At 50.0% G+C, this 27944-nt stretch overlaps 1 protein-coding gene across 4 annotated transcripts; it reads right to left on the bottom strand.

Annotated features, from left to right (window-relative positions):
• On the bottom strand, positions 1-27861 carry TPM4 (tropomyosin 4). Of its 4 annotated transcripts, none has more exons than XM_030936544.1 (8): positions 27739-27861; positions 21529-21662; positions 17064-17181; positions 15517-15587; positions 14494-14569; positions 10374-10436; positions 10219-10288; positions 1-1734 (listed from the first exon to the last, which is right to left on the bottom strand). In XM_030936544.1, the coding sequence occupies exons 3-8, from the start codon at positions 17175-17177 to the stop codon at positions 1652-1654; spliced, it is 477 nt and encodes a 158-aa protein (XP_030792404.1). In that variant the 5' UTR covers positions 17178-17181; positions 21529-21662; positions 27739-27861; the 3' UTR covers positions 1-1651. The 4 variants fall into 4 exon arrangements, with proteins under 4 accessions (XP_030792404.1, XP_030792405.1, XP_010359805.1 ...); XM_030936545.1 differs by lacking the exon at positions 27739-27861 and adding an exon at positions 22418-22643; XM_010361503.2 differs by lacking the exon at positions 27739-27861 and adding an exon at positions 27214-27604 and having other exon boundaries at positions 148-1734.
• Between the last annotated feature and the right edge of the window lie 83 nt (positions 27862-27944).

A 27944-nucleotide genomic window follows, 5' to 3' on the forward strand; every position in this document is an offset into this window, starting at 1 on the left:
TTGTAGTTTATGTAAAAATTTATTTGACCAAAATGTAGAAAAAGTGATACTATTACATATGATACAGTTGCAAGAATCTAAAGAAAAGTGTGGATTTGATTCCATTGCACAATTTGCTAGTGTATTTCCTGGGTAGTGTGGTGCTGAATAAATAGGAGTGGGGTGGTGGGGTGGGTAAGGGATTCAGATAAGCCAGATGCAGGGTGATTTTTAGTCGGAATTGTAAACTTTAGTCGACCCCCACACGCTGCTGGGGAATGTGGAATGTTCCAGCTCTGAGATGTTAACTGAGAAAAGAGAAGTCAAATAAAGCCGATACGTGCAGCCCTGTCTACAGAATCCTTCATTATCCAGTTTAATCAGGAGTTTCTTGGTGTTTTATTAACTTGGTCCCAAAGAAGGAATTCAAGTCCTAGATAAGTAAATCTTCAATTTGCTATTCTCTGAAGTATGGAAATGAAGTTGGGCCAATTTTTAATCTCTGCTGCTAGAGAGGCCCTTTCTGCTAATAGATAGGAACTCTTTTGCTCACCTCACGAATGACTTGTAGTCTTTTGGATATGGCTGACCTGAATTGGACTGAACTCCACCATATTCCGGCTGAGTGGGTCATTACTGGAATGAGACATTTGCTCTTCAGAGAACAACTTTATTTTTATTTTATTTTTTTTCTTGAGATGGAGTCTCACTCTGTTGACCAGGCTGGAGCGTAGTGGTGCGATCTCGGCTCACTGCAACCTCCACTTCCTGGGTTCAAGTGATCCTCCTGCCTCAGCCTCCCGAGTAGATGAGACTACAGGCAGGCGTCACCATAATTTTTGTATTTTTAGTAGAGACAGGGTTTCGCCATGTTGGCTGGGCTGGTCTCAAACTCCTGACCTCAAGTGATCTGGCCTCCCAAAGTGTTGGGATTACAGGCGAAAGCCACCGCGCCCGGCCAGAGAACAACTTTAGAATAAAGGAAATATGCAAAAGAACATCACATCAAGGATCTATTAATTACCATCTATTAATTACTATATGTGGGTAATTATGACTATTACCCAAGCATTCTACCTTGACTGCTTGAGAGGATGTTTGTTCTGCATGGTGGAGTGTGGAGAAGGGCCAGGATTCTTAGGTTAATCTATCTGTGGGTTATGACTTCCCACAATAGCCACCCCCGGCCCCCACCAGCCCTTTTATTGGCTTTGGATGGAAAATCCCTACCCATGTGATGGTCCCTATAGTTTGACCAACAGTTGACCCAAAAGGTTATGCTCTTCAGTGTTTTAATTATATCCACGACTAGATATTGGGGTCTGTGTTCTTCAAAGTGTGGGGCTGCCTACTCTCCCAGGAACCAAATGGCCTCTGTCTTAAGAAAGTATGCTTACTAGGAAATACCCTGCCTACCTTAGGAATAAATGCAACTCAAGGAAGAAATAAGAGAGCTGAAAAAGCTGGTGCCATTTGAAAAAAAAAGGGAAGGAATGAGATTTAACTGGTGCTCAAAGCTTCTCCGATACAAAATATTTGGTCATGTATTCATAATCTGCTTGAGATTTCCAGCAAAGCGAAGATGGCAATAACAAAAGGAACTTCATACAAGAGAAAAGAAAGACCCACGGAGCTCCGGAGTTTCTGTTGGAACAAGACTCTTCTGTTTTGCTTATATACAGTTAAGTTCGTTTAGTGTCTGATCCAGTGTCTGATGTAAGCCCACGTTCTCTTCTTTGGCCTGGGCAAGTTTCTCTGGTGAGGATTAAGAGTAGGGGGAAAGATAAATTAATAAGCATCTTTGTTAAATGAAAGAAAAAAAAAGATTTCTTTTTTTTTTCTTCTTGAGACAGGGTCTTACTCTGTCACCCAGGCTGGAGTGAGGTGGCATGATCTTGGCTCACTGCAACCTCTGCCTCCCAGGCTCAAGCAATTCTCCTGCCTCTGCCTCCTGAGTAGCTGGGATTACAGGTGCACGCCACCACCACCCAGTTAATTTTTGTATTTTTAGTAGAGATGGGGTTTCACCATGTTAGCCAGGCTGGTCTCGAATTCCTGACCTCAAAGTGATCCACCCACCTCAGCCTCCTAAAGTGCTGGGATTATAGGTATGAGCCACCCTGCCCAGCACCCCCAAAAAAGATTTCTAAACCTGAAACTGCCAGGGTGAAAGTCGCAACAGAGAAAGTACTTTTTTTTTTTTTTTTTGAGACAGGGTCTCACTCTGTTGTCCAGGCTGAAGTGCAGTGGCGTAATCACGAATCACCGCAGCCTTGACCTCCCTGGGCTCAGGTGATCCTTCCACCTCAGCCTCCCGTGTAGCTGAGACTGCAGGTGCGTGCCACCACCTGGCCAATTTTTGCATTTTTTTCTAGAGACAGGGTCTCACCATGTTACCCAGGCTGGTCTCGAGGTCCTGGGCTCAAGGAATCCATCTGCTTAGCCTCCCAAAGTGCTGGGATTATAGGTGGGTTATAGCCACCATGCCTGTCCAGTACTTTGTATTTTGAATTACAGCAGAACATCACAGAATACGAAGGAACAAGCACCAAATTTGGGAGTCACAGTTGTAAGATAAAATGTAGGGTGCCCAGTTAAATTGAATGTCAGATAAACCACAAATATTTTAGTGTAAGTATATCCCAAATGTTGCATGAGATATACTTATGCATGAGATATGATTAAAAAATTATTCATTGCTGGTCGGGCGCGGTGGCTCACGCCTGTAATCCCAGCATTTTGGGAGGCCGAGGCGGGTGGATCACGAGGTCAGGAGATTGAGACCATCCTGGCTAACATGGTGAAATCCCATCTCTACTAAAAATACAAAAAAAATTAGCCAGGCGTGGTGGTGGGCACCTGTAGTCCCAGCTATTCAGAAGGCTGAGGCAGGAAATTGGCGTGAACCTGGGAGGCAGAGCTTGCAGTGAGCCGAGATCATGCCACTGAACTTCAGCCTGGGAGACAGAGCGAGACTCCATCTCAATTAAAAAAAAAAAAAAATTATTCATTGCTTTTCTGAAATTCAGATTTAAGTTGGTGTCTTGTATTTTTCCTTGTGAACTCTGGTAACCCTAGAGTCAGAACACCTGGACTTAAGCCCCAGTTGTATCACTAAAATAAGCATCTAACCTTCCTAGATCTGTTTTCCCCATCTGTCAAACGGGGGTAACGATATCAATGTGTGGTGTGGGGGTAATGATGAGGAATAAACGAGGAATACTTCAGAACCTATGACGTGCTACATGAAGAAAAGATTTCAGTCCTAGATATGCGTGACTTAATATAAATTTCCACCCAAGTGCTAATTAAGTAGCCCCTGAGCCTTTGATAGTTACATCTAATCCTGTAACCCATCTTTCCTTGGGAGCTGCTGGGAATGGTTGTTTAAATTACACGCGTAATTGTGTAACTGTCTATGTGTCCAGAGGAATGGAGACAAACCCCAGGTAAATGCGGTATGATTGAAATTTAAGCCATTCTACAGGCATGTTATTAAGTGACTGAGCTGATTAAACAATTTAAAAAAGAAAGAGAGAGGGGAAAAAGATGACATTTAGAGTTATGCGTGACAGAGCACGAGAGAGAACTTAGTTTGCGGTGAGTGATGGCTGATAAGGGACAAGGTCAAGGTACATTAAAATGCTGGGGGAAAGCAAAATGCCTCACAAAATGTGATATGATCAGCCTGGAAATTTACAGAAAGAAAAAATGACTGCAGAAGATGGCAGCCTTTCTTATTTATTTATTTACAAACAGGGTCTTGCTCTGTTGCCCAGGCTGGAGTACAGTGGCATGATCATAGCTCACTGAAGCCTTGACCTCCTGGGCTCAAGTGATCCTCCTACCTTAACCTCCCAAGTAGCTGGGACTATAAGTGCATGCCACTATACCCAGTCAATTCTTGTATTTTTAGTAGAGATGGGCCCAGGTAGTTTTTGCATGTTGCCCAAGCTGGTCTCATGCAATCCACCCACTTTGGCCTCCCAAAGTGCTGGGATTACTGGCATGAGCCACCATGGATCACCTGATGCAAGGAGTTTGAGACCAGCCCGGCCAACATGGTGAAACTCCATCTCTACTAAAAATACAAAAAATTAGTTGGGTGTGGTGGTGCACACCTGTAATCCCAGCTACTTGGGAGGCTGAGGCAGGAGAATCACTTGAACCCGGGAGGCGAAGGTTGCAGTGAGCCAAGATTGCGCCACTGCACTCCAGCCTGGGCGACAGAGTGGGACTCCATCACACACACACACACACACACACACACACACACACACACACACACAAAGTCAAGTGACTGTGACCTGGACTCCATCTCACACACACACACACACACACACACACACACACAAAGTCAAGTGACTATGACCTGGACTCCATCTCTCTCTCTCACACACACACACACACACACACACACACACACACACACAGTCAAGTGACTGTGACCTGGACTCCATCACACACACACACACACACACACAGTCAAGTGACTGTGACCTGGACTCCATCACACACACACACACACAGAGTCAAGTGACTGTGACCTGGACTCCATCACACACACACACACACACACACACACACACACACACAAAGTCAAGTGACTATGACCTGGACTCTATCTCACACACACACACACACACACACAAAGTCAAGTGACTGTGACCTGGACTCCATCACACACACACACACACACACACACACAGTCAAGTGACTGTGACCTGGACTCCATCACACACACACACACACACAAAGTCAAGTGACTGTGACCTGGACTCTATCTCTCACACACTCACACACACACACACAAAGTCAAGTGACTGTGACCTGGACTCTAACACACACACACACACACACAAAGTCAAGTGACTGTGACCTGGACTCTATCTCACACACACACACACACACACACAAAGTCAAGTGACTGTGACCTGGGATGATTTCATCAGACAGATCAGTGACCTGGGTCTATCCAGTCCGGGTGAGTAGAAGTTAAATGAATGCTGACTATGTTGTCATGAGCCAGTTTCTCCATTATCTCATTTAATCCTCATTAACAGAGATATCACCTTTATTTTGTGGAAAAGCTAAGCAGCTTGTTCATGTTGGCGTGGTTAAAGTAGTAGAGCGAGGATTTTAAACCCTGGTCTCTTTATTTTCTTTTTTTAAATTAAAAACAATTTTTAAATAAAATATTATTATGAATAATTTTAGAGACAGGGTCTTGCCATGTTGCCCAGGTTGGTCTCAAACTCCCGAGCTCAAGTGATCCGTCTGCCTTGGCCTCCCAAAGTGCTGGGATTACAGGTGTGAGCCACTGCACGGGGCCTTAAACCCTGGTCTCTTGACTACAAATCCTGACTTTACTTCATCTTGTCACTTGGATGCACTAGCATCTATTTTGTTATTAGGTCTGAGATAAAATGACTTTCCCTGAAAGTGTTAACTGCCCTTGAGGATCATTGACAAGGCTCACAGACTATCAACAGATAGTGTAGACCTCCATAGCACTAATCTCTCTTTTTTTTTTTTGAGGCGGAGTCTCGCTCTGTCGCCCAGGCTGGAGTACAATAATATAATCTTGGCTCACTGCAACCTCCGCCTCCCAGGTTCAAGCGATTGAGTCTCCCACCTTGGCCTCCCGAGTAGCTGGGATTACAGGCCCCCACGACCACGCCCAGCTAATTTTTACATTTTTAGTAGACACAGGGTTTTACCATGTTGACCAGGTTGGTCCCGAACTCCTGACCTCAAGTGATCCGCCCGCCTTGGCCTCCCAAAGTGTTGGGATTATAGGCATGAGCCACCGTGCCTGGCCATGGCATTAATCTCTGAAATTCCACTTATGTGCTTAGTTAGGTAGACTAACTGGATAGACAGGCTGCATAGTTACTTCAAAGGGTGGAGTTCAGAAATGTCTGGAAAAATTCCAGGGACAAATACACAGACTCCAAACAAAAACCAGCCCCCTACACAGTCTGTAATCTTTCCAAGGGCATATATATGGCAGTGTGTGAGGGGAATGGTTTTTGCAGAAGTTCAGGATGGATGGCAGTTAGGAGCAGTGAGAGGCCGAGGGTGGAAAAGTGTAGGTAGTTTAGGGGAGGTGCATTTGGGAGGAATGAATGAATAGAGAGTAATGGGGTCAGAGCTTCCCACCTGTACAAAAAAAAAAAAAAAAAAAAAAATAGGATGAGGAATAACAACGGATACTGAAAATTCAGGATCTAGTTGGAGATTTTCATGCTATTTCCAGGTTCAAGGGGTAGTCTGGAAGATGTGGCTTGGACATCTAAATGTCAATTATCTGTGATAATTTGAGGTGGTAGTGGTGGTAGGATGCAGGGGAGAACTGGATGGACTATTTGAAATTTGGATCATCTTTGATAAATTGCTGTGTTTTCGATCATTAGAAAACCATAGCCTGGGCCTGGCGCAGTAGCTCACGCCTGTAATCCCAGCACTTTGGGAGGCTGAGGTGGGTGGATCACCTGAGGTCAGGGGTTCGAAACCAGCCTGGCCAACATGGCGAAACCCCGTCTCTACTAAAAATACAAAATTAGCCAGGCGTGGTGGCGCATGCCTGTAATCCCAGCTACTTGGGAGGCTGAGGAAGGAGAATCACTTGAACCTGGGAGGCAGAGGTTGCAGTGAGCAGAGATGGTACCACTACACTCCAGCCTGGGCAACAAGGGTGAAACCCCCGTCTCAAAAAAAAAAAAAAAAGCAAAGCATAGCCTGGGCCGGGCGCAGTGGCTCACACCTGTAATCCTAGCACTTTGGGAAGCTGAGGTGGATGGATCAGTTGAGGCCAGGAGTTTGAGACCAGCCTAGCCAACATGGTGAAACACCATCTCTACTGAAAGTACAAAACTTAGCTGAGTGTGGTGGTGTGCGACTGTAATCCCAGCCACTCGGGAGGCTGACACATGAAAATCACTTGAACCCAGGAGGCAGAGGTTGCAGTGAGCCAAGATGGTGCCACTGCACTCCAACATGGGCAACAGAGTGAGACCCCGTCTCAAAAAAAAAAAGTGTGACCTTGTTTTCTCCATAACCCTCATGTAGGAAAAAGCATGACCTTTTAATACCCACAGGTCAACCTTAAGAGCTATTCTAAACTAAAGCAAGGTTCCTGTTATAACTCACTCAAATATGAAGGAAGATTGATGTTAGTGTCTCAGGCAGTTTTGGAATTCGGGAAAGAATTCTAAATTCACTTCTTCTGATGTCACAACACTTTCCCTGTTCATGGGAGGCCCGTTCCCTCCTTGTACAGTCAGTTTTCTAAGGGCAGGGCGTGGAGGTGAACTTCCTCCCAGGACTGGGAGCTAGATGAACAGTGAAGAACAAAGCTACGGGAAGCTCCAGTAACCACCCTCACAGTGTAACACAGAGAAAAGACACGAGAAAAGGAGGAAATGGAGATCAAAATGTCATTGCCGCTATTTGAATCTGTAGCTCAAGCCCCATTCAAGGGAAGCCTCATTTTCGACACAGGCTTGCTCGTTTTTCCAAATCCCTTTTGATTCTTAAGCTGCCTAAGCGGTTTATAAGGATGAGTCTCCATTCACAACAATTTCTATTTAAGGAAAAGTCATTGGGGCTGGGCGCGGTGGCTCATGCCTGTAATTGCAGCACACTGGGAGGGGGAGGTGGGCAGATTGCCTGAGCCCAGGAGTTCGAGACCAGCCTGGGCAACATCGTGAGACCTTCCCGCTTCTACAAAAAAGTACAAAAATTGGCCTTGTGTGGTGGTGCACACCTGTAGTCCCAGCTACTTGGGAGGTTGAGGTGGGAGGATAGCTTTAGCCCTGTAGGTGGAGGTTGCAGTGAACTATGGTGGTGCCACCGCACTCCAGCCTGGGTGACAAAGCAAGACCCTGTCTCGAAACAAAAAAACACAACAAAAAAACTATTGGCACGCAGATACCATTAGCTAACAGCGGTATCTGAGAACACATGCCCAGCTCGCTTTTGTTTTCTTTTTTTTTTTTTTTTTTTGAGACGGAGTCTCGCTCTGTCGCCCAGGCTGGAGTGCAGTGGCTGGATCTCAGCTCACTGCAAGCTCCGCCTCCCAAGTTACCGCCATTCTCCTGCCTCAGCCTCCCGCGTAGCTGGGACTACAGGCGCCCGCCACCTCGCCAGGCTAATTTTTTCTATTTTTAGTAGAGACGGGGTTTCACCGTGTTAGCCAGGATGGTCTCGATCTCCTGACCTCGTGATCCGCCCGTCTCGGCCTCCCAAAGTGCTAGGATTACAGGCTTGAGCCACCGCGCCCGGCCCTTGTTTTCACGTCTTCAGAAAAGCATCCTGTAGGCATAATTTTCATTTTGTAATAAGCTTTTCATTTGTGAGTGAGAGAGGCTGACCACCCACTTTTTGTTTCAGGCTATGGTTAAGGGCACACAGCTACAGCTCAAAGGCGGCAAGTGGAGAAAATGAGAATGAGGGGCTGTGAAGAGGAGGACTGCCCGTCTTTATTTCGGTCGTAGAGTCACAGACACATCAGAAGAAGGCTCTGACGTTTAAACCAGGAGGCAGGCCACCGGAGCTCCTAGAAGCCCACAGGGGCATAGGAGGCACCATGTGAGAAGGACCGAGGGCAGCGACCTGGCTGCCTCTCAGAGAGAGGTCATGTCGTTGAGAGCGTGGTCCAGTTCCTCGCTGATAGCTTTGTATTTCAGCTTCTGAGCGTATAACTCATCTAGAGGGCGCAGGTCCCCAGGGAGACAGTTCAGAAGAAGTACAGGGGACAGAAGGCAAGGGTCGGAATGGAGGGCCACAGATGAACCGCAGGAGGAAGAAAAAAAAAAAGTGAGCGAACAAAGCACAGATTAAGAGAAAGTTGTGTTCCATGTGGAACAGATGAAGAAAACCAAAGATGTATGGAGTGATTTCTAAGTGGTTTGAGGTTCTGCAGGGGGATTAGCCACAATGAAGCTTCAAAACAGTGGTAACCAGAAGTGACGGAGCTTCCCCCAACCAGTCCTCACCCCCCAGTTTATAGTTCGGATTTCCAATGACGTCACCCTGTCCAAAGGTCGTATTTTGGAATGGGGCATTTTCCCTTATATGGGAACCTCATCTCCCCAAAAAAACATTGGAACACATGGTCTGAAGAATGTGTCCTTTCTGGGTGGGATGAGCAGTTTGGAAGATTCCATTTGAACCCCGAGATTCTGGAATTTCTGTGACTGAATGTTAAACACTGGAACTCTTGAAGAAATTCTGGGAGATGTAGGCCCCAGACTTGCATTAGAGTCTTTATTGCAGTTCCTACATTTCCCTTATTTCTGTTTTTTTTTTTTTTCTCTTTTTAAATACTATGACAAGCTTTGAGTTCCCTGGGACAGAGCTTCTGCAAAAATGCAAGGCATGTAAAAAAAGAAAAAAAAAATGCAAGGCATCTATCAGAAATGAGCAAACAGAAGGAAATTGTGAAGATTTTTCTTTTTTTTTGAGACGGAGTCTGGCTCTGTCACCCAGGCTGGAGTGCAGTGGTGCGATCTTGGCTCACTGCAACCTCCGCCTCCCGGGTTCAAGTGATTGTCCCTGCCTCAGCCTCCCCAGTAGCTGGGATTACAGGCGCCTGCCACCACGCCCAGCTAATATTTTATATTTTTGATAGAATGTTGGCCAGGTTAGTCTCAAACTCCTGATCTCAAGTGATCCGCCCACCTCGGCCTCCCAAAGTGCTGGGATTACAGACTTGAGCCACTGCGCCTGGCCTGAGAGTTTTTATTTATTATTAATCTTTTTTAAATCAGAGAGAGCCATCCTTGTTTCTCTGTACTTGCTCATGGGACTAAGCAGAGATATTTTACCTCCTGAAAGTAGCAATTCAATGAGCCGGGCGTGGCGGCAGGCGCCTGTAGTCCCAGCTACCCGGGAGGCTGAGGCAGGAGAATTGCTCGAACCCAGGAGGCAGAGGTTGCAGTGAGCCGAGATGGCGCCACTGCACTCCATCCAGCCTGGGCGACAGAGCCAGACTCCGTCTCAAGAAAAAGTAAAAAAAAAAAAAACAACAAAAAAGTGGCAATTCAAGCCTTGAATGATTTGCATTATCCTATTCCAGAGTTCCAAGACATCCAGATATGACATCACTACACGCTTTACTTTCCTAAGGTAAACAAGGCCCAACCCAATCCCTCCACAAACATTCCCTAACTGTCTGTGGATGTGTCCCAGAGTGGGAGGCAGGGCAGGGCACACATTTAGATGGTAACCTCATACCTTCCAGGTCATCAATTGTCTTTTCCAGTTTTGCAACCGTTCTCTCTGCAAATTCAGCACGGGTCTCAGCCTAGGTAAGAAGAAAGAAGTTACTGTCATGGCTTCATGACCAGCCCCAGGAGAAACCAGAGTTCGCTGGCGGCAACCACACTCACCTCTTTCAGTTTGTCAGACAGAAGTTTAATTTCTTCTTCATATTTGTCCTCCTTTTCAGAATACTGTGGGAAAAAACCAAAACACCGCTTTAAGAAAAGGAGGGCCCGGCCGGGCATGGTGGCTTATGCCTGGATTCCCAGCACTTTGGTAGCCTGAGGCTGGTGGATCACAAAGTCAGGAGTTCAAGACCAGCCTGGCCAACATGGCGAAACCCTGTCTTTACTAAAAATACAAATATTAGCTGGGTGTGGTGGTGGATGCCTGTAATCCCAGCTACTCGGGAGGCTAAGGCATGAGAATTGCTTAAACCCAGGGGGTGGAGGCTGTAGTGAGCCCATATGGTGCCACTGCACTCCAGCCTGGACGACAGAGCGAGACTCCATCTCAAAAAGAAAAAAAAAAAAAGAGGTAGGCAGAGTAGAGGCAGGCACCTTTCCCCAGCAGAAGAAGTATGTATGAAATGCGGAGAACGTGGGGGAGAGTTCTCTAGGATGGTATTGATCAGAAGGCCTGAACTGATAACTTGAGATAAAAAGTATGGCGAAGAAAGGGAGATAACTGGAAATCTGTGTTACTCAAAGCCCCCTCTGTATTTCTAACACCGTTCTCCACCACCTTCCCTAGGGTGACAGGCACTCTCTGATCATAATCTGTGCACTCCTGAGTCCCAGTCCCTGTCCATGAATGCGCCCTTAGCACGGAATGTTCCCCTCCCCATGACGACCTATCAGAAATTCTACTTTTCTTTTTTTCAGACAGTCTTGCTCTGTCACTCAGGCTGGAGTGCAGTGCTACGATCTCGGCTCACTGTGACTTGCAACTTCCACCTCCTGGGCTCAAGCAATTCCCCTGACTCAGCCTCCCAAGTAGCTGGGCCTACAGGCACCCACCACCATTCCCAGTTAATTTTTGTTATTTTTAGTAGAGACAGGGTTTCGCCATGATGGCCAGACAGGCTGGTCTCGAACTCCTGACCTCAGGTGATCGGCCTGCCTTGGCCTCTGAATAACTAACATTATTAGCTGCTTACCATGGTCCAGACATAGTCAATGGCATCACAGCCTGGTATTTGTAATCCCATTTTATAGGGGAGGAAAAGGTCGCAGAAAGGTGAAGTTATTATTTTGCCTAGGGTCATATGGCTATTAAGTGATCAAGTCATGACTGAAGCCTGACTCTGGAGTGCAGTGCGGCAATCTTGCCTCACTGCAACCTCTGCCCTCCAGGCTCAAGTGATCCTCTCACCTCAGCCTTCCGAGTAGCTGGGATCACAGGCATGCACCACTATGCCCAGCTAATTTTTGTATTTTTAGTAGAGACGGGGTCTTGCCATGTTGCCCAGGCTGGTCTCGAACTTCTGAGCTCAAGCGATCCTCCCACCTCGGCTTCCTAAAGTGCTGGGATTATAGGCATGAGCCACCGTGCTGGACCTACAGCTGTTTTAAATGCTGCCTCCTTGGTGACACTGTTCACAATTGACCAAGGTCCCTCTATTGTATTCCCAAAGCACTGTGTGACTTTGCCAATCCCTTCCACTAGACTAAACTGTGAGCTCTTCGTTTTTTTTTTTTTTTTTTTTTTTTTTGAGACGGAGTCTCGCTCTGTCGCCCAGGCTGGAGTGCAGTGGCCGGATCTCAGCTCACTGCAAGCTCCGCCTCCCGGGTTTACGCCATTCTCCTGCCTCAGCCTCCCGAGTAGCTGGGACTACAGGCGCCCACCACCTCGCCCAGCTAGTTTTTTTGTATTTTTTTTAGTAGAGACGGGGTTTCACCGTGTTAGCCAGGATGGTCTCGATCTCCTGACCTCGTGATCCGCCCATCTTGGCCTCCCAAAGTGCTGGGATTACAGGCTTGAGCCACTGCGCCCGGCCACTGTGAGCTCTTCAAGAGCAGATGCCAGGCCGGGCACAGTGGCTCACGCCTGTAATCCCAGCACTTTGGGAGGCCGAGATGGGTGGATCCCTTGAGGTCAGGAGTTTGAGACCAGCCTGGCCAACATGGCGAGACCCCGTCTCTACTAAAAATACAAAAATTAGTCGGGCGTGGTGGTGTGCGCCTGTATTCCCAGTTACTCAGGAGGTGGAGGCGGGAGAAGTGCTTAAGCCTAGGAGGTGGAGGTTGCAGTGGGCCAAGATCGCGCCTCTGTACTCCAGCCTGGGTGACAGAGCAAGGCTCCGTGTCAAAAAGAGAGAGAGAAAAAAAAAAGAAGCAGATGCCATGTCAGTGGTGTCACGTCTATCCCCCTAGCCCAGGGCAGTGTTTGGCACACACACACCAACTGCATTCATTCCTTATACATCCCAGTATCAGATATATGCCAGGGCTGGCATATATGGGAGACAGAGGCAGGTGGATCATTTGAGGCCAGGAGTTTGAGATCAGCCTGGGCAACATGGTAAAACACTGTCTCTACTAAAAAAAAAAAAAAAAAATTACACACACACACACACTCTACAGATATATGCTAGCTATAATGCTAGTACTAGGGACACAACTCTGAACAAGACGACATGGTTCCTGTCCTTACAACTTATAATCTAGCAAGGAAGGCATGCAATTAATGGAGTAATTATAGTAAATGTAAGAAATCATAATGCCAGGAAAAGTATAGACAGGGCTACACAGCAGAGAAATACCTAACTTAGATGAGAAATCAGAGAAGGCCTCTCAGAAGTGATGTTTAAGCAGAAGCGCAAACGGCCCACGCCTGTAATCCCAGTGCTTTGGGAGGCCGAGGTGGGAGGATCACTTGAGGCCAGGGGTTCAAGACCAGCCTGGCCAATATGATGAAACTTCGTCTCTACCAAAAAATTAGCCAGGCACGGTGGCTCACACCTGTAATCTCAGCACTTTGGGAGGCTGAGGTGGGAGGATCACTTGAGGTTAGGAGTTTAAGATCAGCCTGGGCAACATAGATTGCGCTCTACAAAAAAAAAATAAATAAATAAATAAATTAAAAATACAGTTTTGGAGTAGTGGCACATGCCTGCAAGTCTTAGCTACTCAGCTGAGGTGACAGGATTTTATTTAAGCCCAGGAGTTTAGGGCCTGCAGCGAGCTATGATCACGCCACTACACTCCAACCTGGGCAACAGAGCAAGATCTCATCTTTAAGCCGGGTGCAATGGGTCACGCCTGTAATCCCAGCACTTTGGAAGGCCGAGGCAGGCAGATCACTTGAGATCAGGAGTTCGAGACCAGCCTGGCCAACATAGTGAAATCTTGTGTCTACCAAAAATTATAAAAATTAGCTGGGCGTGGTGATCCACGCCTGTAATCCCAGCTACTCAGGAGGCTGAGGTAGGAGAATTGCTTGAACTCAGGGGTCAAAGGCTGCAGTGAGCCAAGATCATGCCACTTCACTCCAGCCTGGGTGACAAGAGTGAGAGCCTGTCTCAAAAAAAAAAAAAAAAAAAAAAAGGCTTAATAGGGGTTTATCAAGCAAAAGGAAAGCCACACCCAGCTGAGTGAATAGCAGGTGGTGGCTGTGGTGGGAGGATGGCTTGAGCCCAGGAGTTCAAGGCTGCAATGAACTACCATCGTGCCACTGAATTCCAGCCTGGGCAACAGAGCGAGACTCTGTCTCAAAAAAAAAAAAAAGCGGGGGAGTGGAGGTGATGGGAGAACAAAGAATGCCTGTGAAACTGCAAAAGCAGGAGCAAGAATGAGGAAGAGAAGAGGCTGGGGAATTCAGTGGGGTTCGGCCATGGAAGTATGTCCTTTGTTCCCGATGTAGCTGCCACGTAGCGACTGCTTTGGCTGCTGTTTCAACCTAAAAAGCCCAATTCCACCTCTGATCATTGCTATACCTTTGAGATGGTATTTCTGGAGGAACCAGGGGAATCGGGTGAGAGGGAGACTCTGTATTTATACGACTATGCTCAGATCTCGCTAAGAGGAGCCTCATGTTCTATCTCTATCCTCCTGAGATAGAGATCAAAGATGGTGCTCAGACCCATGGAAGAGGGCCAAGAGTGCGCAGGAGAAATCCAGCTCTTTCTGTAGGGGAAAATCCCTGGCTGCCAGGCACCTATGCTATTGTTAAAGAAAAGTCAGATTCCGAATACCCTGATAGGCTGAAGTCCAGCAAGCCACCCTCCGGTTCAAGCCAACCACCAACCTTTTCAGACGCAGCCTCCAGAGATTTCAGGTTGTTAGTAACATTCTTGAGTTCTTCTTCCAGGTCACCACATTTTCTGCACAGACAAATGATTTTTATGTCTTATCCTCCCTTACAGCCGGCAATATAGCAATCGTCCCCTACAATAAATTTTCAAAAGGAGAAACCTACACAGCCCCGGGGCAGGCCCCAGAAGGAATGTGGGGGGAGAATGTTAATGGATTTTTCTGTAGTACGATACTATGGGCTTATCAAAGCCTTATCATACCAGGCAGAGGCAAGGCGCGCCCAAGGAGTATTTGGAGGGCTTGGAAAGCACTTCTGGTCTTCTGCCAAGGGTGAGGCTACAAGGACTTGTGAAATCTATGATTGATGAGGCCGACTCCGGAAGGTGTAAGAATGGGACCGAGGCAGGAGGCAGGCAGACAGCAATGAGAGTTTGCATGGGACACTCCGGGAAGGAAGCCCGGAGCGGATTTGTGAAACCAGATCTCTCTCAGCATTCCAGGATGCTCTGTGGGGCTGAATTCCTTACCCGGGGCCAAGAGGACAGGCGTTTTGGTTTTCGTGCTTGTGGGATTCTGGTTAAGCTTCTCACCTTCCCCCCAGAAATGTGTCACAGCCAAACACTGACAGTAGGAGCAAAGCATTTACATACTGATGGGGGAGTTGGGGGGGAAGCCTGCCTTCTGGAGCAGGTCAGTGTTCTGTTAAGACGGCACAGCCCCCTGATATATCCTTTCTGGGACTTCTGGGCTTCCCTGCTGCCTCCTGTCTCACTCCTATTTCCTCATATCTTTGCAGAAAGAGTCAACACATGGGCAGCGCTTCCCATGGCAGTAAGAACAAGTCACCACCTCTCTTTGTCATGGAAGCCAAGAGAAAGAAAGGATGAGCCATGAGCCCCCGACGCCCATCCACTTCAGCAGAGGCCCTGTCAGAGCAATTCCCAACACAGCCAGCTCCCTCCCACTCCTTCCCAGGAACTGAGCCAGCCTCGCTCAGTCCTGTTCTGCCACTCACAGTTCAGACACCTCCGCACGCTCCTCTGCCCTCTCCAGCTCACCCTCCAGGATGACCAGCTTACGAGCTACCTGCAGAGACAGAAAGGCGCAGCTGAGCCCGATCCCCACCAGCCGTGTCTTCTCCCACCCACTGCAGATAGTCCCCAGTGATGCCCCACCCAGACCCCCAGACCAGCTGCAACATGGGTTTTTCTGGCGTTTCTTTTTTTTTTTTTTGGGACAGTCTCCCTCTGCTGCCCAGGCTGGAGTGCAGTGGCACAATCTTGGCTCACTGCAACCTCACCTCCTGGGTTCCAGCGATTCTCCTGCCTCAGCCTTCCAAGTAGCTGGGACCACAGGCACGTGCCACCATGCCCAGCTAATTTTTGTATTTTCAGTAGAGATGGGGTTTTACCATATTGGCCAGGTTGGTCTTGAATTCCTGACCTCGTGATCCACCTGCCTCAGCCTCCCAGAGTGCTGGGATTACAGGCATGAGCCACCACCCCCCGCCTCTTTCTTATTTTTTTGAGACAGAGTCTTGCTGTATCACCCAGGCTGAAATACAGTGGAGCAATCTTGACTCACAGCAACCTCCGCCTCCTGGGTTCAGGTGATTCCCCTGTCTCAGTCTCCCAAACAGCTGGGCTTACAGGCGTGCGCCACACCCCTGGCTAATTTTTGTAGTTTTTGTAGAGACAGGATTTCACCATGTTGGCCAGACTGGTCATGAACTCCTGACCTCAGGTGATCTGCCTGCCTCGACCTCCCAAATTGCTGGGATTACCGGCGTGAGCTACATGCCCAGCTCTTTTTTATGTTTTTGACACAGGGTCATGCTCTGTCTCCAAGGCTGGAGAGCAGTGGCATGGTCGGAGCTCACTGCAGCCTTGATTTCCCAGGCTCAAGCGATCCTCCTGCCTCAGCCTCCCAAGTAGCTGGGATCACAGGTGCATGCCACCACGCCCAGCTAATTATCATTATTATTATGTTTAGAAATGGGGTCTCGCTATGTTGCCCAGGCTGGTCTCAAACTCCTGGCCTCAGGTGATGCTCCTGCCTGGGTCAAAGTGCTGGGGTTACAGGTACGAGCCACCACGCCTGGCCTTTTGCTGGCGCTTCAACTGAAAGAGTTATCCTGGGGCCTGGAGGGAATCCTGATTCTTTTCCTCAGGCCCGAGGAGTGAAGCAGACAAGAGGCGGGAAGGAAGAGCCGAGCCATCGAGGGAGGCAAAGGAGGGCCTGAGCTTGCATGGTCTGAAAATCCACGGCTTGGGACCACAGTCCTCCATTTTTGCCCAACTGTGCCAAAACTCCCAGCTAACGACACAAGTGAGCTGATCATTTGGTTTTCCCATTACACTAGACAAGCGTCCGCCGGACTTTCTGGCATCGTGGGAGATAGCTTCCTAGCCAAGTGGCTGTCTCTGGACAAACATATGTTCACGCAGGAGGACAGCTGACCTAACCAAGAACTTCCTTTTGTTGGCCCCGGCGTCCTCCCTATCTCAGCAGATGCATTTCCTCCCACTTCCTGCTGCTGCGCCATCTGTCAGCCTCACTCACCTCCTCGTATTTGCGGTCAGCCTCTTCCGCAATGTGCTTGGCCTCTTTGAGCTGCATCTCCTGAATTTCCATCTTCTCCTCATCCTTCATGGCCCGGTTTTCTATCACCTTCATTCCTCTGCAAGGAGCAATCTCATCAGGACTGCTGTTCACTCATCCACCCTCGTCTTATCTATCTTTTTTTTTTTTTTGAGACAGAGTCTCGTTCTGTTGTCCAGGTTGGAGTGCAGTGGCACGATCTCAGCTCACCGCAACCTCCGACTCCTGGGTTCAAGCGATTCTCCTGCCTCAGCTTCCTGAGTAGCTGGAATTACAGGCACCCATCACCATGTCTGGCTAATTTTTGTATTTTTAGTAGAGATGGAGTTTCACCATGTTGGTCAGGCTGGTCTCAAACTCCTGACCTCAAATGACCCATCCACCTCGGCCTCCCAAAGTGCCAGGATTACAGGAGTGAGCCACCGTGCCCCGCCTATCTTTTTTTAAAAATTTTTTTGCAGAGATGGGATCTCACTATATTGTCCAGGCCGGTTGCAAATGCCTGGGCTCAAGTGATCCTACTGCCTCGGCCTTCCAAACCGTTGGGATTACAGGCGTGAGACACCACCTTGGTGCCATCTCTCATCTAATTGAGTCTCTAAATCTACTAAGCACTGTAACATAGTGCGAAGATGAAAACTCTGTGCACACATTTCCTTCATCTTGTTTTTTTTTTTTTTTTGAGATGAAGTCTCGCTCTGTCACCCAGGCTGGAGTGCAGTAGCGTGATCTCAGCTCACTGCAGCCTCCATCTCCCAGGTTCAAGCGATTCTCCTGTCTCAGCCTCCAGAGTAGCTGGGACTACAGGCATGCATCACCATGCCCGGCTAACTTATATTTTTAGTAGGGGGGGGCGTGTTTCACCATGTTGGCCAGGCTGGTCTCAAACTCCTGACCTCAAGTGATCTGCCCGCCTCGGCCTCCCAGACTGCTGGGATTACAGGTGTGAGCCACCGCGCACAGCCTCCCTTCATCTTTACTGACTAGCAGGCACTTTTCTAAGTGCCTTTACTTTCACAACTGCCCTATGGAGCAGGTGCATTATCCACATTTTACAAATGAAACAACCGAGGCGTAGAGAGAGGTTAAGTACCTTAAGGTTACAGAGCTGGTAAGTGTTAGAGCTGGGGTGTAGCCCTTGGCAGTCTGACTCCTGAGTCAGTGTCCCCTTTCTTTTTCTTTTGACTGATGGCATCTCACTCTGTTGCCCAGGCTGGAGTGCAGGTGTGCCCTGAGAGCTCACAGCAGCCTTGCCCTTTCAGGCTCAAGCGATCCTGTTGCCTCAGCTTCCTGAGTAGCTGGGACTATAGGTGTGCACCACCGCACTCGGTTAAACTAAAAATAATTTTTTTGTGGAGGTGGGGGTTTTGCTATGTTGCTGAGGTAGGAGGATCACTTGAGCCTAGGAGTTCAAGGTTCCGGTGAGTTGTGATCGCACCACTGCACTCCAGCCTGGGTGACAGAGCAAGACGCTGTGTATTTTATTTTTTTTTCCTTGAGACAGGTTCTCACTCTGTTGCCCAGGCTGGAGTGTAGTGGTGTAGTCATAGCTGAATGCAGCCTTGACTTCCTGGGATCAGGTGATTCTCTCACCTCAGCCCCTTGAGTGGCTGGGACTACCAGCATGCACTACCATGCCTGGCTAACTTTTAATATGTTTTTGTAGAGATGGGGTCTCACTATGTTGTCCAGGCTGGTCTCAAACTCCCGGGCTCAAGCGATCCACCCGCCTCCCAAAGTGCTGGGATTACAGGCGTGAGCCACTGCACCCTGCCAAGACCTTGTGTATTTAAAAAAAGAAAAGAAGAGGCCAGCCTGGGGTAACGTGTCATTGCTATGTATCATTCCCACTCAGCACAGAGACCATATGCTTCTTGCTGTCCAATAAATATGTCCATATGGGGTATCACCCATTCTCAGCTAAGTCTAAAAACACCCTTCCCCACCTGTACGAGGTCTCACCCTCAGCATGTGAGCAAGCTTGCTGGGATATTTATTGTTCCCAAACCCCTTGTAGCACCCAAGAGATCAAAGTGACTTGCCCAAGCCTCCATAGAAAGTGCCAGTGGAAGAAGCTGACTCTAGATCCCCCAGCTTCAAGTATAGAATTCTTTCTACTGAGACACAGCAGTCTCTAACAGGGGTGTCACCAAAGGCCTCTGGGGACATGGTGCAAACAAGAGACTGGCCTTCGCAGCCTCTCTTGGTTTGCCAATATGGGAGCCCTCTACGTCAGCATCCAGCCAGGCTGGTCTGACTGTGAACAGCAGCTAACTCAGGCCACAGGCACAGCCAGGAGCCCTCGTGACTGGATCCTTCCTCTGCCCCGTGGCTGCCCGAACTGCCCCTCTCTCCCTCAATTCAGTGGCTGAAGCAGAGTCTGCAGTGGCGTCTGTTCCCTCTGCCCTGGCTGTTCCACTACTTGGGAAGAAATTTCCAGCTTGGGCAACATGCGATCTCCTAGATTCCCTAGCTGGTTTCTAATCTCTGGTTAGTGGTCACAACAGCAGAATCAGAAATGCATCTTAAATTAGCCAGGCATGATGGCATATGCCTGTAGTCCCAGCTTTACTCTGGAGCGCTGGAGGCTGTGGTAGGAGGATCACTTGAGCCCAGGACATTGAGGCTGCAGTGAGCTGTGATCGCACCACTGCATTCTAGCCTGGGTGACAGAGTGAGACCCTGTGTCAAAAAAAAAAATGAAATGAATCTTTGGGAGGCGTTTATATTGCAAAAGCATGTGGTGGCTGGCTCAAGTGAGAACTCCGGTGTAAGTGAGGGGCAGACGCGATGGTCATTGGTTAGGCCCACACCATCGCCACACAAGGAACTCCTTTTCCATCACACAGAGACTGCTGCTTCTGTGAATTACACAATCTACCCTCAGTCTTCCAGAGAGCCTGTGCTAAGGTGTGCCAGAGAATGATCCGGCTCCCGAGGAGAAGGCACCCTACTGGTGGCTGGGATGCAGCACAGATGCCATGGAGGGGCGAGGAACAGTTTCTTTCTTTCTTTCTTTTTTTTTTTGAGATGGAGTCTCACTCTGTCACCCAGGCTGGAGTGCAGTGGTGCGATCTCGGCTCACTGCAACCTCTGCCTCCTGGGTTCAAGCTGGGGGATCTTGCCTTAGCCTACCGAGTAATTGGGATTACAGGTGCCCGCCACCACGCCCCCCTAATTTGTGTATTTTTAGTAGAGATGGGTTTCACCATGTTGGCCAGGCTGGTCTCGAACTCCTGACCTCAGGTGATCCACCCACCTTGGCCTCGCAAAGTGCTGGGATTACAGGCGTGAGCCACCGCACCCGGCCCATGGTCAGTTTCAAGTACATTAACCATGCTGGTTTGCAACTGTCCCTGAAAAAGCTGTCATCGTCCAAAAGTCTGAAGCCTACCTGACAGCTCTGCTAACAATCACCTATGCAAATCACCTATGCATTCCAAGTTTCCTTTCTTCCTTTCCACGGTACTCTGAATTTTTTTTTTTTTTGAGATAGAATCTCACTGTGTCACTGAGGCTGGAGTGCAGTGGCACAATCTTGCCTCATTGCAGCTTCAAACTCTTGGGCTCAAGTGATCCTCCCACCTCAGCCTCTTGAGGAGCCGGGAGTACAGGCATGCACCACCACACCCGCCTAATTTTTGTATTTTTTGTAGAGACAGGGTCTCACCAGGTTGCCCCAGTTGGTCTCGAACTCCTTAGCTCAGGCGGTTTGCCCACCTCCGCCTCCCAAAGTGCTGGGTGCACAGGCAGGAACCACTGCATCTGGCCTACCCTGAAATTTGGTGTCTGAGAAGAGGCACCTGTGGCTTTCAGAGAAAATACGAGAAGCAGCACTTTGCAAACCGACCACCATGGACAGTCATACTTGCCGTCTCACATCTGCCCATTCTGTTTGCCTTTCTGTCTGTCAGAAGTTTCTTTTCATGGTTACCATAACGGCAAACACCCCCCACTTTATTTTGAGATGGAGTTTCGCTCTTGTTGCCCAGGCTGGAGTGCAATGGCACAATCTCGGCTCACTGCAGCCTCTGCCTCCTGGGTTCAAGCGATTCTCTCGCCTCAGCCTCCTGAGTAGCTGGGATTACAGGTGCCACCACGCCTGGCTAATTTTTTTGTACTTTTAGGAAAGACGGGGTTTCATCATGATGGCCAGGCTGGTCTCGAACTCCCAACCTCAGGTGATCCGCCCGCCTTGGCCTCCCAAAGTGGTGGGATTACAGGCGTGAGCCACCGTGCCTGGCCAAGGATAAACATCTCTACCCCTCAGAGTGACGGTTTACAAAGTGCTGTCATGCATCTCTTTGTGAACACATGCATGTCCCCGTGACCTTGTTTACTTTCACACCAGCTCTGCGAGGTCGGCAGCACGATCCCTATTTTCCAAAAGCAAACATGGATGCCACCGGATTCAAAGTGTCCTTACCTCTCACTCTCATCTGCAGCCTTTTCTGCCTCCTCCAGCTTCTGCAGGGCCGTGGCCAGTCGTTCCTGAGCCCTGTCCAACTCCTCCTCAACGAGCTGGATGCGTCGGTTGAGGGCGGCCACATCACCTTCAGCCTGGGGGAAGTCAGGTGCAGCCATGTTAAGAAGTATCAGGCCAGCCACCAGTGGGAGCCTCTCCCATGTCCTGCCCTCTGTTAACCCGATTTTCCCCATCAAAGCCCACCCAGGAGACCAGGCCATAGGGAATTTACACTCATACCAAAATTTCAGTATGATCTTCCCGGAAAATGTCCGGGAAAACATCCACCACTCAATAGCAAAAGGTGAGCATCGCCAGGCGCGGTGGCTCACGCCTGTAATCCCAGCACTTTGGGAGGCCGAGGCGGGTGTATCACAAGGTCAAGAGATCGAGACCATCCTGGCCAGCATGGTGAAACCCTGTCTCTACTTAAAACAGAAAAATTAGCTGAGCGTGGTGGCATGTGCCTGTTGTCCCAGATGCTTGAGAGGCTGAGCAGGAGAATCGCTTGAATCCGGGTGGCGGAGGTTGCCAGGAACCGAGATCGCGCCACTGCACTCCAGCCTGGTGGCAAACATACCACATGTGCTTTGAGATGAATGTCAGTGCTGGCCTCTCCAGTAACACAATAGACCCAACGTTAGGCTAAGATCTAAGATAGGCTCTTCTCTGAAAAAGGCACACAGTGTTACCACATAGAGAGTTCTAGGGCTCACTGTGAGATTCCTAGAAAGCAAGGCCATCAGTGACCTGGCTCACGGTGTCCTGTGAGTTCCGCTCCCATTCACCTGAACGGCAAGATAAATGCAAGACTATGGAGCCCTCAGTTAAATGCTGGCCATGCAATTACCAAGGTGGGACGAGATCGGGCAGCCTCGTTGGAATTCCATCCTTCAATCAGCCTGGCTGAGAGATGGCAGTACAAAAAGATACGAAAAGGGAAAGAAAACTTGGTTGCAGGCAAGGAAGACATACCCCAATAGTGTTATTGGCTTTTCAAGGGGTTTTTACCTACAAGGAAGGAAGTACAACGGGAAGCATTAAAGCAGGAACTCCAGGGCCAGAAAGTGCTGGGTTGGAATCCCTGCTTTGTCATTTTCTTTTTAATTTTTTTTTTTTTAAACTGAGACAGTGTCACTCTGTCACCCAGGCTGGAGTGCAGTGGTGCAATCTCGGCTCACTGCAACCTCCTCCCCTCCAGGTTTAAGCAATTCTCTGCCTCAGCCTCTGGAGTAGCTGGGATTACAGGCGCCCGCCACCACGCCCGGCTAATTTTTTTGTATATTTAGTAGAGACGGGGTTTCACCATCTTGCCCAGGCTGGTCTTGAACTCCTGACCTTGTGATCCACCTGCCTCAGCCTCCCAAAGTGCTGGGATTACAGGCGAGAGCCACCATGCCCAGCCTTCTTTTTAATTTTTTTTTTTTTGAGATGGAGTCTCACGTTGTCACCCAGGCTGGAGTGCAATGGCATGATCTCGGCTCACTGCAACCTCTGCCTCCCGGGTTCAAGCAATTCTCCTGCCTCAGCCTCCTGAGTAGCTGGGATTACAGACAGGCACCACCACGTCCGGCTAACTTTTTGTATTTTTAGTAGAGACGGGGTTTCGTCTTGTTGGCCAGGCTGGTCTCAAACTCCTGGCCTCATGTGATCCACCCTCCTTGGTCTCCCAAAGTGCTGGGATTACAGGTATGAGCCACTGCGCCCAGCCACGTTTTGTCATTTTCATAGCCATGTGGTGTTGGGAAGGTTGCTTCATCATCCCGGCCGGCCATCTCCATCCCAAAGCCTGATCAGTTACAGGACTGCCTTGAGGCTGTAACTCCAGGACATGGCGCTGCTTAGCCTCAGCAGGTGGGATGTGCCAGAGAAAGGCATCTCTTATTGCCATGGTTTTATTTTACCGCAATTTCATCCTCACATATTGCACCCATTTTACAGGTGAGGAAACTGAGGGGCCCCACTGGGGGAAGTGGTTTTGTTCAGTGACTCAGAATTGGTAAGAAATGAATGGCCTCTTAAGACCCACCCAGGGCTCTTCCTTGTCAGAACCTGTCCCCTAGGTCCTGCCAGGGCTTCAGGGCCTGGCGAGTTTTCCAGCAATGCCCGCTCTTTGGAAGGAATATTGAGAACGGGTCAAATGGGCCTCCACCGAGAGGAAAAGGGAAGCCACACTAGCTTTTTCCTATCAGGACAAATGAAGAATCCCTGAACTGGGGAAGGCTATCACAATTATTAGGAAGGCCGGGCGTGGTGGCTCACATCCGTAGTCCTAGCACTTTGGGAGGCCAAGGCGGGTGGATCACATGAGGTCAGGAGTTGGAGACCAGCCTGGCCAACATGGTGAAACCACGTCTCTACTAAAACTACAAAAAAAAAAAAAAAAAAAAATTAGTCGGTGTGGTGGCGGGAGCCTGTAATCCCAGCTACTTGGGAGGCTGAGGCAGGAGAACCGCTTGAACCTGAGAGGTGGAGGCTGCAGTGAGCCGAGATCCTGCCACTGCACTCCAGCCTGGGCAACAGAGCGAGACTCTGTCTCAAAAACACAAAAATTACTAGGAAAGCCACTCCCTCTCCTGCCCTAAGTTCATTCGGGTGGCAGGGGTGGGGGGGTGGCGGGGGGAGGGCACGAATAGAATGAGGCTAACGTGGCTGAAAAACACAAGTAGAGTCAGGAAGGTCTCTTAGCCTCAGATTCCTAGAGGCAGACGGGGGTGTTTCATATTGCAGCGTCCTCTGAAACACCAAAAGCAGAGAATTGTGAAAACCACCCATGAAACTGTCTTAAGAAACGTCACTCAGGCCTTCCCATGAATGGGTGCCTTTCATTCTTTTTAATTGCATAGATCTTAACTCCTCCTACCACCTTCAGTCACTGAGCCAGGAACTGATGTTGCAAAAAAGCTCTGCAACCAACACCATTATTGAATTCCAGGACATTTTCATCACCCGCCAAAAACAAACAAACAAACAAACAAACAAACAAACAAACAAACAAACAACTGCGTAGCTATTAGTAGTCGAGGAATTGATTTTAAAGATCAAACAGAGGTGCTTGATTCATGAGTTGTCTTTTAAGAAGTGAGTAACCCTTACGTGGGAAATTCAGAATCCTGGCAAACAATGCTTTTGGCAGATTTTCAACTGTCTGGAGTTGGGAGATACACGCATATCTGTACATGCATACATATATATTTTTGAAAAACTGCTAGTCACTGCCGAGTCATTTTGGGTTCCACCCCTTCCTGCAATCAAAGCCTTCCACACGCTACAAAGGATTTCCCTTATAAGGTAAAAGAGGCTTGCTAGATACATGTGGCAAAGGAACAGGAAGATGTCAGTTAATCACACAAAAATCTAAACGAAACCAGCTGTCGGGAAACAGGCCCAGAAGTCTACCACATGCCGGCTCCTGGCTTATCCTACAAGAGTGAAAGGGTTTTTTTTTTTTAATTTTTTTATTTATTTTATTTTTTTAAACCCACCCCTGGTCTTAGTTCCTTTTGCCCTGGGAGAGGTTTTTCCTCGTCCAGACCGAGAGAAGCATCCTTTGCTTTTTCAAGAACTTTTTGAAGTTTTTCAAGAAGTCTTCAACTCTCCAAAAACAGCTTCCCTCCCAACTAGACGGTCCTGCTTCTAAGTCTTGGCTCGAGGCTGAGGGCCATTTTGAAGCCGAGTTAATTGTCCTCCAGCGAGATGACTTGGGATGAGATCAGAGCGGGAGCTGTGTCGGTTACGTGTGAGAAAGAGGCCAGACCGGCTACCGATTGAGGATTACACCGGGTTTGGGTTTCTAAGGCCTCTTTGGGCCAAAGCAGCCCTTACAGGAGTAGAGGCTTCAACCAGGACCATGCTGCAGCCCCTATCTGGGCTCTTTCCAGACCCGGCAATTCACACCACCAATTCCATCTGGCCAGGCATCTTTTGCCCCTCTAGGGTCCCCACCCTGAGCCTCAACACTTAGCTTTCAGGGCTCTTGGGCTTCAACCTCTACCCGCATCCCCACCCCCCACCATACAACTTTCTTGCTTCTGAGTCTGTGCACACCCGTCTCTGGTCCCAGCAAACTTATTCTATAAGACCCTGCTCAATCTCCATTTTGGAGCCTCCCATCATGCTCCCATAACTGCACAGAAAACCCATGGAATGCAAACCTCGCTTGATCAGTGAGTCAGTTCCCCTGCCTCCATTTGTCTATGAGCTCTTCCCAGGTCAGAGAAAACACAATTGAGGCTGGGCGCGGTGGCTCACACTCTTAATCCTAGCACTTTGGGAGGCCAAGGTGGGCAGATCACGAGGTCAGGAGTTCGAGACAAGCCTGGCCAGCATGGTGAAACATCGCCTCTACTAAAAATACAAAAAAAAAAAAAAAAAAAAAAAAAAAAAAATTAGCTGGGTGTGGTGGCAGGCGCCTGTAATCCCAGCTACTCGGGAGGTTGAGGCAGGAGAATCGCTTTAACTCGGGAGGTAGAGGTTGCAGTGAGCCGAGATCGCGGCACTGCACTCCAGCCTGGGCGACAGAGTGAGACTGTCTCAGAAACAAAACAAAAAAACAAAAAACAAAACACAATTGAGCATTTACAAAGCGCCAGGCTCCACGCCTGAGATTTCACTCCTGGGACCCTCCCTGCTACTCTGGGGGTCGGGATTCTTATCAGTCCTACTCACAGATGGGGAAACAGCTCCTAGAGAGTAAAATACCAAGTCATGCAGCTGGTGGGTGGCAAGAGATGGGACCAGAATCCAAATCTGTCCCCAGCCCCCGGCGGTGCCACCATCTGTCCCAAGGGACAGCCAGGGGGATGATGCAGAGGGGATGGTGAAAATCCCTCCTTCTTCAGACCCATTGTCTATCTCGGGCGCTGCCCGAGACTCGCGGCGGAGGCGCACAGCAGGCACTCAAACGACCGTGGGTCCAGGGCCCCGCGCTTGCGTTCCCGGAGCCTTCTGGAGGAAGGCAGGGTCCCGCCGCCCCGGTTCCCGCAGGAATCAGCTGGAGAGAGAAAGGCGGGCGGCTCGGGGCTGAACTTCCGCCACCCCCCATCCCCACCCCCTCGCCGCCTGGAGAAGACACGTCGCCGCCGCGCCCCTGGGAACGGTCAGGGAAGTCCAAGGAGGAGCCGCAAAGCCGCGAAAGAGGCGAGAAAGTGCGACCCCCTCCCCAGATCCCCGGACCCCCGTCGAAATCCCTGTCGGCCGGTCAAATCCCAGACAATGGAAGCTCCACGTTTCCATCCTCACTTCCCGCCCACAAGCCCGGTAGCGGGTTCCCCTCGGCCTGGGACCCCGGAGGCAGCCCCGAGTCGGAGCCTGCACGAAGCGCCCCCTCCCGCCGCTCCACTTCTCCACTCGGAGATCGCGCACCCCCTCCACCCCATCCCCCCATTTCCCGCTCAGCCGGCTCCGCCCGACCCGGAGGCGGCGCCCCCTCCCCTGTCCCAGGCCCAGGAAGGAGGACCGCGGAGGAAGAAGGGGGTTCTGGTTGCGAGCGCAGGGATGTGGGTCTGCGATCGGCGTCCGAGGGCGTAAAAAGGAGGCCCGAGGACTGCGCGCGGGCGGGCAGCGCGGGAAGCCGGGAAGAAAAGAGGGCGCGCGGGGGAGGAGGCTGCGGGCGCGGGGCGCGGGGCCCGGGGCCGGGGCGCTCACTTTCTCGCGCCGCTCGCGCTCGCCGTCCAGCTCCCGCTGCAGGCCCTGCGCGCGGTCTTCCGCCTCGTCCGCCTGCTGCTGCAGGGCCTGGATCTTGCGTTTCACCGCCTCCAGGGAGTTGAGGCCGGCCATGGCGCGGAGGCGCAGAGGCGCACGGGCAGCGGCGGGCGCTCGGCTGGACTCCGCTCCGGCGAGAGCTGCACGGCCGCGCCCCGGCCCCCCAAGCCTTTGCCTGCGCGGGGGCCGCCCCCGCCTCTCCCCGCCCCCCGGGCCGGCTGCCGTCGGGGCGATGAGGTCACCTGGCCGGGCCGCCGACGTCAGCACCGCTGGGGGAGGGCCTGACGTCGGCACCGCTGGCCACAGCTGCTGGAAAGTGCCCCTTTTCGGGACTTATTTGGAGAAAGCGCTGGGAGGCACCGCCTTCTCCTCCTCCTCTTCCTCCTCCCCCTGCGGCTCTCCCCGCCCGCCCGGCCCCAAGGCTCCGGCCTGGCCCCGCCGCAGGCTCCCGCATCGCTGCACACGTACGTCGGAGGCTTTCTTCTCTGTGAGCTCCAACTTCTCCTGCGCGTCCTTCAAGTCCTCGGAATATTTATCCAGCTCGTCCTCTGTCCCTTTTAGTTTCTTCTGGAGGTGCGTCAGCTCATCCTCCACCTGGGGACGACAGAGCGGGGAACGGGTCAGCCTGGGGGCGGGCACGTCCCAGAGGTGCAGGGGTGGTCCCGCCCCCAATA

Source organism: Rhinopithecus roxellana, chromosome 8 (assembly GCF_007565055.1).
Source record: "Rhinopithecus roxellana isolate Shanxi Qingling chromosome 8, ASM756505v1, whole genome shotgun sequence".
Classification (NCBI taxonomy): domain Eukaryota; kingdom Metazoa; phylum Chordata; class Mammalia; order Primates; family Cercopithecidae; genus Rhinopithecus; species Rhinopithecus roxellana.

Excerpts from the sequence above, each read along its gene's own strand:
- TPM4 (XM_010361503.2), bottom strand. The coding sequence starts at position 27,345 with ATGGCCGGCCTCAACTCCCTGGAGGCGGTGAAACGCAAGATCCAGGCC. Across the intron at positions 21,663-27,213 it reads AGCGCGAGCGGCGCGAGAAA|GCTGAAGGTGATGTGGCCGC; the intron begins GTGAGCGCCCCG and ends GACTTCCCCCAG. Across the intron at positions 17,182-21,528 it reads GCTGCAGATGAGAGTGAGAG|AGGAATGAAGGTGATAGAAA; the intron begins GTAAGGACACTT and ends TGCTCCTTGCAG.